Raw genomic sequence first — 20,328 nt, 5'->3', positions numbered from 1 at the left:
CTGTGTCATGAATGTTACAGTATGTCTACATAGTTAATCAAGTCACGTCATTTTTATTTGTTTAGCGCTTTTCACAGCACACATTGTTTCAAAGCAGCTTTACAGAAAATCATGCATTAACAGAAAATTAAACTGTAATATCTATAAAGTCTTGTGTAGTTTGATTAAATGGGATTAAATATGATTAAATATGACTGTAAATTGTGCATAAAATTAAATAATTAAATAATAATTGTATTTAGAACACCTGTGAGCAAGCCGAAGGTGACTGTGGCAAGGAACACAAAACTCCATAAGATGTTGTTTAATGGAGAAAAATAACCTTGGGAGAAACCAGGCTCACTGTGGGGGCCAGTTCCCCTCTGGCTAAACAGCATGAATATAATGCCAATGATCAATTCGTTTTATTTCAAAAGAGCACGGGAACTCCTCTTTTCCATGATATGACCCCTTTAACAGCATAAGCTATGTCTTTTTGGTCCCATTTCTCTCTCTGAACTCAGACAGCAAAGGGCTCGTCTCCTCTGCCTCCTGTAATCTGTAATCTCTTCTCTCTGTTTGTGTTCAGTGTATTTTGGACACATACAATTATGCTATTTTACAAGCGCAGAGCTATTATTTCTCACACAGCGCTGGCACGCTTGAGTGAATGTGTGTGCATGCTGTTTGTATTTAAAGGTTGGGGATGGTTTAATTAATACCAGTGTCAGTTACATGCTGTGGAATTGGTGCAGTAATTCCCTCTGAGCAGTGTTTGTGTTTAGAAGAGAGAGAAGAGAGTTATCTGTGTAAAATGTGAGCGAAGAGAGTAGAACCGAGTCTCTCTGGGTCAACAGTAAATCTTAAACGTGCTCTGGGTCTTATAAAACACACAAGCAGCTTTTTCTCCTGAGAAACAACAGCTTCAGCTCAGCACATGGAATAAACCCAGATATCTTCCTAACTGCATTTCTAAACCTTAGTACCTCCAGTACCTGTACCTCTGTTATGGATATGCAAGAGTAATCGACTAATTGAGTAATTGTTCTGCACCAGCTCATCAAACATTAAAAATGGTACTTGAATATCGAAAATTGATTTTCCTTTGTGCATTAGTATGGAAGCCCATTTCCGCTATATATATATATATATATATATATAAGTCACAGTTACGAGATACAATGTCATTATTTTAAGATATAAAGTATTTATGAGATGAAAAAAAAAAAATCATGACATGCTTAATCATAATTATGAGATAAAAAGTCAAAATTATGAAAACTAAATCAGAATTATGACATTAAAGTCTAAATGTTTTGACAAAAAATCTAAATCATGCGATACTAAGTCAAAATTATAAGATGCTTAGTAAGTTATGAGATACTAAGTCATAATTATTTAATTAAAAAGTCAAAACTTTTAGATAAAAAAGTCGATTATGAGATTATTTCAAAATTATGAGGAAAAAGTCATTATTTTAAAATATAAAGTAAAAATTATGAGGTTCTAAGTCAATTATGAGGTTAAAAAGAAAAAATTATGACCTTAATTAGTAAACATAATTTAGATAAATCAAAATTATGACATAAAAAGTCAAAATTATGAGATAAGTCATATTTGTGTGATACTATGTCATAATTATATAATTAAAAAGTCAAAATTGTGAGAAGTCAATTATGAGATGATGTCATAATTATGAGGAAAAAGTCATAATTTTAAAATAAAAAGTCAAAATTATTAGATGAATTAGAAAAAATTATTTAGATAAATCAAAATTATGACATAAAAATACAAATTATGATATAAAAAATCATAATTATGAGATAAAAAGTCAAAATTATGAGAAGTCATATTTGTGAGATACTAAGTCATAATTATGTAATTAAAAAGTCACAAATTTTAGATAAAAGGTGATTATGAGATGGTGTCATAATTATTAGGAAAAAGTCATCGTTTTGAAATAAGTCATTATGAGATAAAAGTAAAAGTCAAAATTACGAGACACTAGATAAAAATGATGAGATTTTAAATAATAATTATGAGATTAAAAAAGTCAAAATATTGAGATAAAAGTCAAAACTATTAGGTAAAAAGTCATAATTATGTAAAAAATTATGAGATAAAGTCAAAATTATGAGCTGTTAAATCATAATTCATAAATCATAATTTCTAACCAAAGCACAGTTTTTTTTAAATGGTGAAAATGGGCTTCCATACACATTTGCCTGCCTTGAGCAATGCTGAATTACACTGAATTACACTGAATTACACCTCTCACCAAATCTCGCAGTTAAAATTGAGTCCACTTGGGAGTCTGTGCTTTTGAAAACAAAGCTTAGTGTGGCAATACTAATAATATTTTCATTCTTATTGAATTCTACTCTATTGATATTCGGTTCTTTTTCGAGTCATGCAAACCAACGAACGAGGATCCGCTTTTATGGTGTAAAGAAAATGCAAAGCGGTACGACAAACTCGGAAGCTTATCAGACCACTATGTGTGTATGTGCGTTAAATCTTTTAACACGGGCAGAGCTATCTCGGGCTATCTCTTTAAATGAAGCATTTTTAAAGTTAAGCTATCTTGACATGTTGGTCAGGAGACATTTTTCCTTTTTCCCTCTTTTTCCTTTACAGCTTGTTGGAAAAATGCCCTTGTTTACTCATCCTTCATTTTCCCATAAAATAATATTACCTTGAAAAATCTCGAAAGACTTTGATCAACGCAGAGGCTGTTTCTGGTCTTTCATAGCAACAAAGATGCCCACAAATAGCTCACAGTCTATATAGAGAGACTCCAGTAAAACACAGCTTTAAGATTGATCTAATTACAACCATCTCTCTCTCTCTCTCTCTCTCTCTCTCTCTCTCTCTCTCATACAACCACTACATAACCAGAGGAACAAATCAGCAGCAGCTCAGCGGTTTGTTTATCAAACATAATGGTCACTTGCTGTTACTATGGAGACCACATGTGCCAAGATATTTGCCATGTATTTCAGGCGTGTTGAAAAAAGAAAGCTGTAGATTAATTATTTGTGTTTGTTTGAGTGGTGAAGACGGAACACAAACAGTCAAAATATATAATTTATATTGTGGCAGTACCATGGGATCCACTTTAATGTACCATGGTACTTAGTCAACATGAAATCAAAATTGACATGTTTACTTTCTTAATAAAATAAATTAAATGAAAATATTGTGCATGATTCATCAGTCCACAATATTCCAAAAATAGTAGTTTGTCTTCATCAGATTTCATCAAAATGTTATAATTTTCTCCGCCTCTGAAACAACTTTCCTTTTCGGCTAACATTGCCAGGTCCTCTTATTTTTTTAACCTCTCTCCTTCAACCACCACCCAGATGGCAAACGTACATCTCTGAGATGTCTGTTTTAGATCTTTTCAACTGTAAAGCATCACAATCTAACTGATATCTGCTAAACATCTTAAAAAGATCAGATTTACAAACATTCTAAATCATAAACATCCGAGACCTACTTATTGACACACTCATTTAGCACTTTATTAAGAACACCAGTACATCTACTTATTCATGCAGTTATCTAATCAGCCAGTCATGTGGCAGCAGTGCGATCCATAAAATCATGCAGATACGGGTCAGGAGCTTCAGTTAATGTTCACATCAACCATCAGAATGGGGAAAAAATGTGATCTCAGTGATTTCGACCGTGGCATGATTGTTGGTGCCAGACGGGCTGGTTGCTGCCAAAAAAAAAAAAACATCCAGTGAGCGGCAGTTCTGCGACAGAAACACCTTGTTGATGAGAGAGGTCAATGGAGAATGGCCAGACTGGTTCGAGCTGACAGAAAGGCTATGGTAACTCAGATAACCCCTCTGTACAATTGTAGTGAGCAGAATAGCATCTCAGAATGCACAACATGTCAAACCTTGAGGCGGATGGGCTCCAACAGCAGAAGACCACGTCGGGTTCTTTATTAGGACCATAGTGTTCCTAATAAGAAGTTTAATTACAGAAGTTAAATGTATTGCAAATGCCAGTATAGACGAGTATAGATGTATTGCAGATGAACAAACAATGTTTAAAATATGTCTTCCAGATTTTAACACTAACATCAAATAGATGTCTGGGTGATGTAAGTGTGCTATCAGGGCATGCTCCTTTCTGATATGTAATGGCAGTGGTCTCAATGGTTAAAATCAAGCCCTGCCCTACATGGGTTTGCGAATGCCGTTTTATTTTGATTTTAAATGTTACTCAAAGGTACTTCAAAGAATACCATTGTATTACTCAGCATGATATCATGAAAACTACATGATTGTGGTGACATTTTTGCAAAATTATAACGTTGTTCATTACACGTATCACGGCAGTTCCAAGGTGAAATGTCCACTGTGTGGCGCTAAAAGAGAGTAAAACGTTCAAATAGATTACGTTTTTTAGGTTAATGCTTGTGTGAGTTTTAAATCAACAAAACCTAAACCTGACCGACAGTGTTCTGAAAGCAAATGTGAGATGAATAATATAGCTACTTACAGGGTGAAAGTAAGTGTTTATTAACTGATAATCTGCCATTTCACTTGCAACTTGTGTGAAAATGAAAGAAGTCATTGTTGTTGTAGTGCCTCTAGTGGTAATTTCATCAGGAAACTGCCGTTATACGAACAACTAGCCATGTAAAAATCCTTTTATTATTGTGATTCTATGAGACCAGATTGGTATTACCATCATTATAGTGTCCATAAACAATTGTATACTTGATTGGTAATATCATGGTACTTCTTTCTAAGGGGTGTAAATGTTTGCATTTTCTACAAAGATTTCCCATTTTTGGATGCTGTACATGTCATCTCTCGTACGGAGTCAGATTATCAGAGCAGGTGTATAGTGGAGCTCGCACACACACTGACTGGATCGAGTCCAGGTCCAATTTACTGGCACAGAGCTCATCTGCTGAGAGATCCGTTTATTACTCATGACTGCAGCCAAGGACCACAAATCATCTGGGAGCTTAACACGACCAAGCAATGGGCAAACAAGTTAAGGTCACCTTCAGAGAAATTTAGTCTAGACAGTACATAGCTGTGCTAAAAAAGTTCTCCCAATTACTTTATTCTGGATTCTTTTGGTCTGGCTTTGCAGCAAAGACCCCAAAAACAGCCTCTGTCTGGGATCTACCATTTTTTTTCTTAATAAATATTTGTGTTTTCCTGTTTTTAACAAGATACATTTACTTGGGAAGCAAAATTGCATAGGGTTAGGGTTGGTTAAGGGTTAGGTAAGATAATAAGACCCTTTTCTTGATAATATATCTCGATTATACAGTATCATGTTTATTTTCTTACCCTGTTCTTACAGCATTGTCTTGTTTTAAGCATAAACCTAGCAAAATAGTGAGTTTATGTGAGTTTTATGCTTAAATGGTGCAAGTAACTTTTGTCTTTGTGTCATCTTGGATTTACACTGACACCTAGCTGTTTGGATGCAGCATAATTTTAAATCAATTGTTTTCAGTTTCAGAGGCCACTGTAGAAATGTAGTATTCACAGTCAGCCATGATTACTTTAATCAATGAGTGAAAGTGTCAAATAACAGGATGGTTACTGAGATTAAGCGAGTAGTATTCGGCTTGTCATGTGATTCTAACATGGCCGCCCCCATGTGCGGACCCTCTCCATGTAGAATAAAACAGCTTTTATAAGGTTACTGATATGACTTGAGTCTTCATTTTAATGAGAGTGGTCATGATTTCCTACATATATTGAAAAATTACAATTCATGTCTTTAGGGGTGAAACTTTTTTAATGAGGAAAAAAATACTGAGTGCACCTTTAAGAAAAATCTATTTGCCAATGGGGTAAGAAAAATTAACATAAAACATGTTTTCAAAGATTGTATCTATCTTGCACATTTGTGCCTCTCAGTTTAATTAATCTTCTTGTGTTTAGATGCAGTGGTCCCAAAAAGTATTCTGACATCAATCACGCTTATAAATGTATGAATTTCAGAACTAACTTCAGTAGTCAATCTTACAATTAAGGTGATTTTTAGTGGGTGTATGAAGTCAGTCAGACAACATTTGAAACCATTTTTTAAAAATGGTATTGCTTGAAAAGTGTATTTGTGATATATTTCTTTAAAATAAATGCCACTTATTTTAATATTTTGTTATATAATACAAAGAAGGACATTCATGTATATATTTATCAATAATCTGTTTATTTTTAAGTTTGGCTTAAGTGTCCAAATATATTTTGGGGCCACTGAAGACAAAAATACTGACTAAGAAAATGCATTTTTGCATTTGGCAGTTTTAACGGCAGGTTGTTTGCTCTGTCATAGTTACTCATCCTTCTGCATGAATGTTCCGGATGTCTGAAAGTGAAAGGGATGGTTTGGGGGAACTGGGATGCATCTGATTCATCCACTGGATGGAGAGACAGAGAGCCACACAGTTCCCTTTGAGCACTAAAAATACAGATGGAAGCAGCCCTCATGACTGCTCTGGCACAAGTCCAGGAACACACACACATACACAGTTTCCCAGTGTGAGAGAATGTTGGGTTTGAACAGCAATAGCAGCCTCATATGATAAAACTAATGCAACTAAAAGAACTCCCTCAAACAACAGGGCTGTATCCCAATTCATGCACTATCCGTCCTAAATAGTTTGCAATATTAGTATTACATCCCAAATCATACCACCACTACCCCTTGCGACACAAAGTTTATGACGGTTCTTTTTTGACTTTTTGTATCAAAATGATGGTAAGAGGGTGAAACTGCTGCAGCGATTTATGACCTTGTATGAAAGTTACATTTACATGAATTAAAACACAAATGTAACACAAACAGAACCCAACAAATGGGTCTGTGGTATAACCCAATGTTATGTGATAGTATATCCTAATACTGCCATACTCTTTTTCTACATCCCATCACCAGTGAAGTACTTACACTGTAAACGCTAATAAGTTAGCAGAACTCAAAAGATTTGAGGCAATCAGTTACATCATATTTTTAAGTGAATTAACTCCCAACTTTCCAGCTGATTTAATTTTGTTCTACACATGCACATTAATTGCTATTAACTTGAAATATTGAGTAAGCTAACTCATACATTTTGATGGCACTTTAGTTTAAACTTAACTATTTGGCTGAACTTATAATTAACAAGTAATCTCAACTTAATTACTTCAAGTGGAGAACACCTGGCTAGCACTAGCTAGAATTATTTAGTACAGTGAATGCTAGCATGCTAAATGCATGCTAATTGGTAACACTAAGCTTCGATTAGCATTTCAATTGCTCAATGAGTAAAGCAATATACAACATGATTAACTTGTACCTGTACTCAACCTAAGCTCAAGCTCCAGTATTCACCATAAACACCAAAACTCCAACATAATAGAGGGGGGATCACGGCTCCTGAATGCATTTATTGCTAAAACTGTGGAGGATGTGGTGAGTTACTAATAATAAAAAAATGTATATCCTTTCTTATATGCTAAAATGAGAACTTTCCTGACCCATGACTTTAAAAAAAAAACATATTTTATTTATAAAAATTATATTTATTTTTATATTTATCTTATTTATGTATACATTTTGGTTGGTTTAGAATACTTCTTATGATAAAATGAATACTTCTTTTCTTTATGACTCATTGATGTATTCATACATTGGTCAATCTGTGTCATTTTTTACATCTTATTGAACATTTATATAGGGGGGAAAGATCCACTGTTTTAGCATAATGTGTGGACTTTTCAGACGGTCCCTTACCACATCCTCCACAGTATTAGCACATTTTAGCACAATATGTGAACCTTTCAGACGGTCCCTTACCACACCCTTCACAGTAGTAGTACGTTTTAGCATAATGTGTGGCTTATTCAGATGGTCCCTTACAACACCCTCCACAGTATTAGCACGTTTTAGCACAATGTGTGGACTTTTCAGACGATCCCTTACCACACCCTTCACAGTATTAGCACATTTTAGACGGTCCCTTACCACACCCTTGCAGTATTAGTACGTTTTAGCACAATGTGTGGATTTTTTAGACGGTCCCTTAACACACCCTCCACAGTATTAGCACATTTTAGCACAATGTGTGGACTTTTCAGATGGTCCCTTACCCACCATAGGCAAAATTTCCAATTCATATCAATGTTAAATTAGAGATCTGGAATGATTTCAACGTGATGCCATCTGACCAGCTTAAATACGGGACAAATCGGGTCCCGTATTAATTAGATATGGAACGCATCATTTCATCTTCATATTTTATGGGACGATCCCGTATTTTATGGGATGGGTGGCAACCCTACAAACAAGTTTCCCCCTTTACATTCATCTTGCACAAAACATTATATAACATTTAATTTTAACATTTACTCTCCCTGTTGAGTGCCATGCAGAGCATGCTGGGAAATAAAAAAATACCCTGCCCAGTTTCAGTTAAATTTAAGTTTAAAGAGACAAGTTCATTAAACTCAAAACAATAAAACAATTCAGGTAACTTGAAGGGTAAGTTCACCCAAAAATGAAACTCCTCTCATTATTTACTTAGCTTTAAACCATCCCAGATGTGTATGACTTTCCTTCTTCAGCAGAACCAAAGTGAAGATTTTTATAAGCTAATTTCAGCTCAAAATAAGCTACAAAAAAAAGCTGGCTATTTGACGGTCCAAAAGGCAAATTTAGGCAGCATAAAAGTAATCCACATGACTCCAGTCGATCAATTAATGTCTTCTGAAGCAATAAAAAAAGAAATCGAGAATTAAAACTTTATTAACTTAAAAAAATTGCTTCCTGCCAGCATCAGTGCCGTAAGCGCAATGCCGCTTTCACGCGAGAAGTCGGAAGAGTGAACTTTGTATACAACAGAGGAACGAACGTAATGAGAAAGTTTAAAAAGTTTTTATTATAGATTTGTTTCTTACACCAACCTATCAGTTTGCTTCAGAAAATGTTAATTGATCGACTGGAGTCATGTGGATTACTTTTATGCTGCCTACATTTGCCTTTTGGAACGTCAAATAGCCAGCAGCCTAATGTCACCTGTTTACTTGCATTGTATGGACAAAAAGAGCTGAAATGTGCTTATTTCAGTTCTGCTGAATAAAGAAAGACATACACATCTGGGATGGCTTAAAGGTGGATAAATCATGAATCATTTTGGGTGAGCTAACCCTTTAAAAGTTGTCAGTTTCGTGAACTCAAATGAAAGAGAAAGTTCTAAATACCCATTAAGGTTAATCATTTATTTGAAATTATTTAAATGATTTAATTTTTCACCACTCAAAACAATTCATTTGAGCATTAGAGTTTACATTGTGCTTACATGCAGTGCATACTGTAAGTATGCAAAGTGGTATGCAGCCTTTAAAGTCAACATAAGATGCTGTTCACAATCAATTTACTTCTGTTATTGTACATATTTCAGAGTAAAACAGGATATTCAAAGAAAAATAATGTATCCATCACAAATTGATTGGATCGTGAAAAGTGGGCATTAACTAACAGGATGGAGCCAGATGGTCGGAATGCAGGGGTTGAAAAGTGAGAAGGATTTCAGAGGCTAAGTTATCACATTTTGATGGAAAAAATTATGAAGGCAAATATTTGTTTTATTTGACACAACCATACACTGAAGAATTACACAATAAGACCGGGAATGTGCATTGAAAGAAGTAAACAGGGTACATTTTTATTTCATTTGACTTTAAATAGCTTTATTTTGCAATTTAGATTTCGTAATTACAGTTTAGCTTGCATATTCCATGTTTCTGCTCAAATCTGCCATCTATCTCAAAATTCCAGCAGTGTTCCCTTAATCAACCAACCAATAGAATAATTATGTTGATTCACAAACACAAGAAAAACCGTCTGCATTTTTAGCACACAATGAAACGTGACTGGCCTATAAAGACAAGAGCCTTGAGTCTTGGGTAAATATATAGTGCATGTTGAACTGTGGAAATAGTTGGGGGTCTTCAACACATGTGTCCCATTTATAATCCCCTCAAAGACTGTTAATGGATTCCAGATTCATATGTGCTGGCTCTTCTCACTGTGGCCCTTGTGTCTTAGCAAGCTCAGTGCAGACAGACGACGACCCTCTCGGTTTGAACCTGAGAGTCCTTGGGCTCCAGTTGCCTATTTTACCCCCCATGTGCACAATGAACATTCCCACAAAAACAGATCTGAACAAAACATACCCAGTTAACTCCATTTATTTCATTCCTGACCCTAATATATCTGCAGTGTGTTTTGAAGGACTTTGAGCACCGATATAAACTAAATTAGAGTAACAGGCCTCAGATAACCCATAAGGCAATAAAAGGGAAAAAAGTATTGTTTCTGGCCAAAATATATTTGAAACATATAGTAGTAAATACATGTTGTAAACAGCATGGTTAAAAGAAATATACTTTCCAAATAGAATACATTTTTTAAAGGTGAACTGAATAATTTCTGGGCCTTTAGATGCATCTGTTTAAACTGTTTACTGTTTAAAGAGGTTTCCTGAACACCCTCCAGTCTGCCATTGGTTAAGGGAAGGTTTAGTCCCACCCCAAACTTATGACATTGGTTGAGACAATGTGGCTGTCGAAAAAACTATTATGTCTTGAAACCTTAAAATTTAAGAATACATTATAAAATGTACTTCAGGGGCAAGAAAATACATTTCCAAAAAACACTATAAATGCAATTGTGTGAACTAGAGAAACTCAGTTTTATATATACATTATACAGGCTATATATATATATATATATATATATATATATATATATATATATATATATATATATATATATATATATATCATAATATATGCCCTATATACAGTAGTGGGGAAAAAATAAAATTAAATATTCATTTAAATATATTTTACAATATTTATTTGCAATATATTTTACTGACAATGTTTTATATATATATTTCAAAATGGGAAATGTAGCTTCATTAAAATTAATCTTGCTTCTCTAGACTTTCTCTTTTACTTTAGATGCTATCTGAGCATTTTGGATCTGTGTGGACAGTCGTTTTCAGGCTCAGATCTAAATGTTATAACCTTTTCAACATTATAGATTAATGTAAGAGAGATATTATGAGCCTCGGCTTTTGACACTGCCTCCTGTTGTGTTTGCAAGAGATTTGTTTTTTGAAGTGCATCGACATATCCGTGAGAACCTTTTACAGAACTTTGAAAATGTCTGATACTTTCTGATGTATGTTACACTCAGAGTTTCAATTACCATGAAGATCTTGTGTTTTTGTTCATGAGGGAGAGTTCTGGCACATGAATACAGTATAGTTTACTCCCAATAGCTCTCAGAGTTTCCTGCCTTTAATGCTATTTATGATAAATATTAACCTCATGACACCTGAGCGTGACTCCTGTGTGCATTTTCCATTTCCCAGTTTTAGAACCTAATAAACAAGCAAAAAAATAAAAATAAAAATATTCTAGAGCAAATGGTTTTCCTAAAAAGTAATGTCGACAGCGAGACTATATTGTGAAATTTGTCATAACACTAAGCTGTAAAAAGTCGAATTTTTTTCATTAGATTGTTTATGTTTCCAGGAGTGTTGGTTATTCATGTTTTTGAGACATTACAGACATTACAGCTGATTTTCTGTAATGCTGAAAACATAATCCATATTTAAAGCAATGTCCAGCATCATCCAATCACTGCCAACCATGTTAAAATGATAAAATTCTGAATCTAGGTACTGATTACCATTGTTCCATGTCTGCCAAACATGTTGAGTGGTCCAAACATCATCTGCAGCCTGAAACTGAACTTTTGGTGGGATTTTAGGAGTGAATGCACTTAGCTGCATAGAAAGTTATAGGATGCTCCCTTGCTCACTATTTAGCGAATGACTTAACCTCCAGTGTGCTGTCTATCTGCAATGATCTCAGATCAGTTCAAAATGCACCTTATTTTCATCCTAACTCCATATAAAGCCTCTGAAAGCAACATTTTTCTAATTTTAGATGAACCCATTTATTCTCAATGTGAAAATGCACAGTAAATATATATGAATGCATTTACTGTGTTAATGAATAGAATTGTACTGCACTGAGATTACAAAATTAAACATAACAAAATGTGTATTAAAATTAAGCTAAATGATCCACAGATATGTTAGAGCTGAAAGTTATTCAAAATAACTTACATGTTTATTTCTACTTTTGAGGAAATGCGGTGCCAGTGTCCACATATGTAGACATCATGTTTATCAGCACGCTGATGCACGAAAAATGGACAGATTTTTCAAAGCGGCATATCAAACGAAACTAGAGATGCTACTCTTTACAACCAAATAGTTTTCATTGAAAAACCGTAAAGATATTTCTTACCAGAGGCACTTTTGTTGGCACTCCATCCGTTGGAGCGATTCAAGTCAATCGACGGCATGCTGTTGCTTCACTTGACTTGGTGCGACAGAAGTTAACGCTTTAAATTACAGTCTAGAGTCTTATGAACAATATTCAGTCAGTTTTTATTCATTTAAATTATGCGTTGCATATAGCGAAGCCAAAATACAACATCCACGCATGTGGACACAGAGTTGCACAAGGTTAAAGAACAGCTCTCTAAAGTAATTGTATTTCCTTTGTGTCTGAATCAAAGCAAACACAGGGTTAAAAACAAAGACAACTGGGCTGCTTGCAGTTGACTTTTAGGAGTCAGTGCTTAGCCGTTAGCTTAGCGATTGTACATTATACTAAATGATTTCAGCTGTTCAGCTGCTTGTTGCCATTGATTTGGTTAATGCAAGTGAATGTATCATTGGGATGTTTTTGAAGTATTTTCAGTGGCCTTACAGAAACTTACCATGGTAATCATAGTTGTACCATAGTCAGTAAAGTTAGCCTATTGCTAACTCCCTTGACAAAATTACCTTTTTATTTGCAGTTTGGTTAATTTGTCACAGATCATAATCTTTAATTTCTTTTTTAGAGGACTGTGGTGGCTATACCAAGTTTCCTATGAATATTTACCACTGTTTTAATTATTCATGTATTTTGGCCAGAACTATTATCATGTTAAATCTTTATAAGGAATCCTGCAGTATATCTAGGGCTGAGGGAATCACATGAGTCATAAAATGAATTTGGCAGGCACATACTGACATCATTAGACCCCTGACCCTTGATTGACCCTTGACTATGAGTTTTGACCACTTTTCCTGAGAACATTCCATTACTGGATACTGCCAAGAATTACAAGAACGGGTTTCCCAGTGATTTCGAAGTATAAAATTACCACGGCGTAGACAATGTGACTTTGACCCATAAAACTTCTTCCATGAGACTGGAACCTTCTTGACATGAGTTTTGTGCATTTAGCTATACTTCCCTGTAAAATGCAGTAACTACACATTTTGTCGAAATAGTTATTGCCTACATTTCGTCTGTTATACTGTAATCTGTTTTGTGATAGGTGGGTTTCATTCAACTATGCTCAAATTCAGAGAAATTACAGTAAATCTATTTAATAATCCACATTTGGTGGGACAATTAAATGATTTTGGAGCCATTTTTCTCAGTTTTAGTGTTGTAGTTACCTGGTTTTGGCTTTGTAGGGCAGTATAGTTTGGGGACAACGATGTCACCAAAAGTGAGCTAAATCTGGCCAAACGTCCCTTTAAAGCACCTTTCACACCACCAGCGACATCGTGTGAGTAAACGACACGATCCCATTCATTTTCAATGAGAGCATAGTGATTTCCGGCAACATGAGCTGTCGCGGCCATTGGCAACAGAGATCACCGTGGAGAGTGACAAGACAAAGTTGAGAAAATGTAAACTTTATGCAAATGAAGAGTGACATTCACGAGTGAGTACCGATGAGAGTGAAGACAGCGGAGCTCACGTCATCTGTCTCCTGGCAGACTGGAGATGAGTGCAGGCAAGATTGAGGAGAAGTTTCATCGTCGTGAGGGTTTTTTACTGTTCTATATCATTTGTCTGTAACCACATGCATGGATATAATAAAATAATGATGCATCGAAAAGCATATCAGAAACGGTCTGCATTCCGAGTTAGTTTTATTCATTCATTCATGATAGATTGATCATCTTGTTAATGATTTAATGCACTGAACACTGCTGCACGTTTTATAAAACACTCTACACTGCAGAATGTACATTTTTTTAGAGAGAAGTTTCAAAAGCTAAGGCCAGACGTGCAGTCCTCCAATAATGTTACAGCAACAAACAGTAGGAATGCCCCATTAGCAACACAGATTGCAGAGTCTAGCGACACCAAACAACAAAGTCACTGGCGGTGTGAACGGGGCTTAAGGGGGAATTGGAGAAGGCCTAAGTTGGAGTCTGGGCATCTATGATTGTCCCCATTTAGATTGCAAAGTAAACAAGTGTGTTTGCAAGTGTGATTTAATATAGTAGTAAAAGCAATAGAGAAAAATTAAATTATCAGTCTAAGACAGGTGGTTGCATTAGCATGGTCTAACATTACTATGGCAACTCTGGGAATCCTGCAGAAGTTATATAAACATTCTCTAGGGGTGACACTGTAACTCTGCAGAATATTTTCCTGTGTCTTTTCTACACAACAGCTGACAAGACAGCTGGAAAAGTTTTAAATCTAAACCTCCATCTGTTGTGTGTCTGCCCACTTCCATATTCACACGTTAATGACTCATCATTAAAGTATTTTAGATTAAAACATTGTTCCTCTTGTGTGTTTGCAGCTTCCTATTTTGGGGATAGCTACTGTCGGATAGATGCCGTTCAAGATCTGTCAAGTTTTCAAGTGTCGCTCCAGTTTAAAACCAGCAGAAGAAGCGGTCTGCTCCTATTGGCTGCAGGACACAGAGATTACCTCACGCTGGAGCTCTACAATGGCAGATTACAGGTGAGACACACACATCAATGAGGCTCCCCATAAGAGAAAACACAATAAAACATTTTTAAATATCTCTTTAAAATCTCAACTGTTTCTCCTAGACAGTAATGAGATTAAATGGAGAACAAATGGAGACTTAGCTTAAGTCTCCTGCTTCTCAGGTTTGTTTCCTGAGAAAAGGGGACAATCGAAAATCGACTTTATAATGTAGAATAAAATCCAGAATTATGTTTAGTTTGTACAAATAAATACACTCCACTATTTTCACATGGCCCTTCAAGACTTCAGGCCTACAGAATAAGCAAATCTCCAGTGAGCCTTGAGAAGCAGTCATTTGGTTTGTGGTTAGAGGGATGACTCACATGTGCTTCCAGTTCCAATGTGACTGGATCGACTGATACCACAACTAGACTGTGTTACTCTCAGATATTTGTTCAACTGTGGCCTCCCTAGAAAATGGCTCCCTCTTTGCACAAATAAACACAAACTCAAACTGCAGCCATTATGCTGCAATGTGAAACTGTACTTAAACTTTTTCATCTGTGACAGGGATTGTCATTAAAAAAGAATTTCTGACAACATATTAATTTCATTCAAATTTACTCTTTTCATCATCTTTGGTGGCTGCAGATCTGAAATTAGATCTGTGATATTTTCATTTTAAGTGGCTGCACAATGTTTGAAATGGCAGATAATCAAACAAAGTCAGTATCAAAAAATTGAATGCTTCATATTCACAACTGGATGAATGTGTAGTGCCCTGCAAAAAATCCTTTTCTTAATCAGTATGTTTGTCTTGTTTTCCAGTAAAAATATCTAAACAAGATAAATTTACCCGAGAAGCGAAATTGTACAATTTAAGACTTGTTTTTAGATTCTGCATTTAAATTAAGTGTATTTTGTCTTGTTGCATTGAGAGCTTTTTCACTTGTTCTACAGTAGGTATAAGCCTTACTTTTTTTAGAGGTGCTTGATAAGGTAAGCATCATTAATACTATTGCTAAATACTCTGGGTTGTTCATATTTAAACTCTCTTAGACACGACCCAAGCTTTATCTAGAATCATGAACATCATAGAAACTTGGCGATGTTTTTGTTTTATTTACTTGGGCCAAGCATCCACCTAGCAAACTAAATTTCTTATTTCTAACAGCCATTTTCCAAGCGTAGTAATAGAGTTTGTTTTTATGTGTGTCTACAGGCAAGGATTGACATGGGATCTGGAGAGAAGGTTCTGTCCTCCTCGATGGGTCTTCAGCTTAGTAACCTTTTAGACCATTTTGTGTCTCTCACTTTGGCAGATTCCAAGCTCACTATGACTGTAGACAACCTGTATACAACCTTCATCCCGATGGAGGGAACAGATGAAGACCTGAACATTGACCAGGGTGTGTTCCTTGGAGGCGTGAGGGACCTGGATGTGGAGTATTTGAGCACGGCTGTACCCTCTCTGCGAGGGTGCATGAACAATGTTAAGTTTGAGTCTCATGACTTTGATATTCTGGCTTCAGAGGCTGCAATCTGCTATGACACAAAGGAGATCTGTAGCAGCGAGTTTGAGGCCGGGGATGGAGAAACGACCAGCTTCATCAGCCCTGAATCATTTATCTCTTTTCCTACGTGGACGACAACGAGCTCTGGCTCTCGCAACCTGGAGATGCTAATGAAGACGACCATTGAAGATGCTCTGCTGCTCTTCCACCCAGGACACCAGGCAGATTTCATTGTATTAGGAATGGTGGGGGGGTACTTGAAAGGTGTGATTGATCTGGGCAGTGGGATGTACGTGCTGGACAATGTGGAAGTCAAAATGGATGATGATCAATGGCACAGAGTTAACGTTCAGATCGACCCCAATAAGTTCCAGATAAATGTGGACAGTCAGCTTGTTTCTCTTCCTTTAAATGTATCAGAGACGTTGGATCTGGTGGGGAACTTGTACCTTGGAGGCATTCAAAGGAAGATGAAGGACGTGTTTCAAGATGATTATTTGAGTCGGGTGGAAGATGAGGTCATAATTGAGTCCTTTATTGGATGTTTAGGAGAAATCAAGGTGAATCAGAAAGACAGAAGCCTACAGGATGCTCTCATAACTAAAGACATTCACGTGAAATGTGAAGGGGACTATGATTACTCCGCTTATTATGATCTTGAAACAACAACAGCACCACCAATAAGAATCACATACTTTGATGTTAATCCTGATGAAAGACACTGTCTCCCTACAGAGGACTTGCCAGAGATGTTTTGGAATATTTCCAAGCTTTTGGAAATCACTCCTCTGCTTGTTCCTGAGGAAGGGGAGGCCTTTATCGACATTGTAAACCTAAACCCAACCTTCAACCTAAATGCTGCAGGTGTTCGACAATCTCAGATCATCTTTACCTTGCTAAACGACCCCTGGTATGGGGTGGTCGATATGAACATTAACACAAGGCGTACAAAGAAATTTACTCTCCTGGATGTCGTCAACAAGAAAATCAAGTATCTACATGACAGCAATGAAAAGTATGCTGATCAGATCCAACTGGAGGTGGTAGCGCATGGAACAAGTCTCCCAGAGTGCTTGAGTGTTGCACGGAAATACGTGCTACCTGTGAAAATCATCCCCGTCAATGATATCCCTCAACTCATTGCGGGTGACATCTCGGTCACAGCTAATGGACGTACACGATTGAGTCCAAACCTGATAAAAATCTCTGACTCAGATAATCGGTGTGATGAACTCATGATCACAGTCACGTCAGACCCAACTCCTTTTGGATATCTGGAGTACACTCACCAGCCAGAAATTAGTTTGAGAGAGTTCACCTGCCGACAACTAAAAGAAGGAAATATCTACTATGTCCACAGAGGAGGGGACGTGACTGGACTTACCCTGCAAGTATCAGATGGAGATTTGATTAGCCAGTCAACCACATTTAAGCTAGTAATTACCCAGCCACAGATGAATCTAGTGACCAATACTGGCCTTATGCTCACTCAGGACAGCAGTGCTGTAATTGGAATACAAAATCTGGCCATTTCTGCAACTCCAAAAACTGGAGACGTTGTGTACAATGTCACTCAGCTTCTTAGATTTGGAGAACTGCAGTTGATCTCAGATGATGGGGTACCAAAAAGAGTGATGCTATTTCATCAGTCTGATCTTGAGCGTAAACGACTCAAATACATTCCTGACCTCTCAGCGGATCTCGAGAGCACACAGACAGAGTATATTCATTTTAATGCACAGCTCGGACAGGTCACCCTTCCAGACAACACTTTTATCATTAAGATCATGCCCACTATTGTAAGAATGGCTCAAATGGTTCCTCTCCAAGTTGAAGATGGCCAGCCAAAGGTCATTATGCCAGAAGAATTAGAAGCTGTTGTGAGGGGAAGTACCACTGATTCAAGATCAATCAGGTACACGATTCTGAGACGACCAGCCCTGGGAGTCTTGATGTTGCTTGACAAAGAGCTGTCAGACGGTGATACTTTCACCCAGGAAGACATTTTGAATGGTCACATCAGTTACAACCCTCGCGTTCGCAGATCTGTTGATGTTGAGGACCAGTTCCAGTTCAATGTATTTGCAGAGGATCAGTACTCCAGAGTGTACACTTATCCAATCACAATCCAGGCTGATTCTGATTCAACTGTCCTAACCAATGAGAGACTTGTGGTGTTGGATGGAAAAGAGAACATCCTAAATAAGGAATATCTCTGGGTCCAAACCTCCACCTCGACAGACTTTGTGTACAGGATATCACAAGATCCCAAACATGGTCATCTCATCAGAGACTCTCCACCAGGTGAGCAAAGGTTCGAGGGTGCGATTCAGTTCTTCAGCAATGAGGACCTGCTTTTGAACAGGCTGATTTACAAACATGATGGATCAGAGACCAGCCATGACCAGTTCACCTTCCTGGTGTTTAACGGTGGGCAGGATGAAGGTCAGGAGGTGCTTAGAGGGGTGTTTAACATTGTAATACAATCCAGGAATGACTATGTTCCTCAAAGGGTAATCGACAAACCTTTTAATGTGGTCAGAAATGGCCACCGTTTGTTGACCACCGATGACATTTTGTTTAAGGACAATGACTCTGATTTTAATGACACCCAACTGGTGTATGTAAGAGTCGGAATTCTTTCAGGAAACATTGTCTCTTCTGTAGACCCGACGCAACCTCTCTATCGCTTCACCCAGGCTGATCTGAGAGACAAGAAGGTGTTGTTTGTCCACCATGGGGCCGACCGCGAGCGATTCCAACTTCAAGTATCTGATGGTTTACACAAGACCACAGCTGTGCTTCAGGTTCAAGCAGGAGATCCTTATCTACGTGTAGCCAACAATACAATGGTGGTCATGGACCATGGCAGCACCAGGACACTTAACACCAGTTTGTTGAGTGCAGAGTCCAACATGGACATAAGAAGTCTAGATGAGATCATATATGATGTGACTTCTGCTCCCAATGATGGTAGGATTATAGTTAGTGGAATTGAATCTTCAAGGTTTACCCAAAAAGATCTGATGAAAGGTGTGGTCTCCTATGAACACAGTGACCAGAGCCTTAGCTCTAAAGACTCTTTTACCTTCACTGTGCAAGCTAAGGGTCAGTCCGTGGATGGCACTTTCAGGATAAAAATATTCAAGAAAGGTTACCTGTCAGAGCCTGAGGTTGTGTCGAACCAGGTGATCATTGCGTATGATGGAGAGCACTCTGTTATTGACCAGGACCTCTTGAAGGTAAGACCTCTTCATGATTATGTGCTACACATAGTCATCACAAGTGGTGTAGTTTACTTCTGTGGTGTACATCTTTGGATGACACTAATATAGTTACTAATCTAATAGATTAAATCTGTGCTCTCAAAGTCATAAATGACAAGTGGGCTAATACATAAGAAGACATTTTTGTTGTACAAATACATAACATAAACCTCACATATAGCAGAAATATTTGAACTTTTGGCACTCCCCAACAGTCCTTATTGATAATTTGTATTCAACAGCTGTGTATTACAGTCATGGAACGTTTTAGAACCACAGGAGCACTGTTACCAAATTTCCCTGAATGATGGGCTCATAAATCCATCTGAGCTGCTTTGCATTTTGTTGCAATAGTATTTTAGAAGAAGGAGAAAATGGTTCAGATGTAGTTCAGCTTCTACGGTGGTTCTAAATGTGCTATATGCTTGATGCTCCACTGAGTGTACTTTCAGTGATTATCCAAATGTTGCCTTAGAGGAAACAGCCTCCACTCAGATTCATTAGGAAGCAGCATCTGTGGCCGTTTGACACTGATTTATATTTGTGCTACTTTTCCTTTTGTATCTCCAAGATTTATTGCATGCTCAATAGAGGGTTTGGCGTAAATTGTATTTATCATATCAGCCCCAGGTTTCTTCAAAGTACCGTTCAGTTCATGAAATATATCAACAATTATATATGTTTTATAGTTTTAACATTTCCCTAAGAGCT

General features: G+C 36.9%; 1 protein-coding gene across 1 annotated transcript in view; it reads left to right on the top strand.

The window, feature by feature from the left end:
- Window positions 1–20,328, top strand: part of cspg4 (chondroitin sulfate proteoglycan 4) — a 76,478-nt gene that overhangs the window by 35,496 nt on the left and 20,654 nt on the right. The window contains exons 2-3 of the mRNA XM_051689123.1: window positions 14,704–14,867; window positions 16,060–19,593. Coding sequence (XP_051545083.1) covers window positions 14,704–14,867; window positions 16,060–19,593 — 3,698 coding nt within the window. The remainder of the gene's footprint in view (window positions 1–14,703; window positions 14,868–16,059; window positions 19,594–20,328) is intronic.

This window comes from Myxocyprinus asiaticus, chromosome 46 (assembly GCF_019703515.2).
Source record: "Myxocyprinus asiaticus isolate MX2 ecotype Aquarium Trade chromosome 46, UBuf_Myxa_2, whole genome shotgun sequence".
NCBI lineage: Eukaryota > Metazoa > Chordata > Actinopteri > Cypriniformes > Catostomidae > Myxocyprinus > Myxocyprinus asiaticus.
This window is presented reverse-complemented; position numbering and strand designations above follow the sequence as displayed.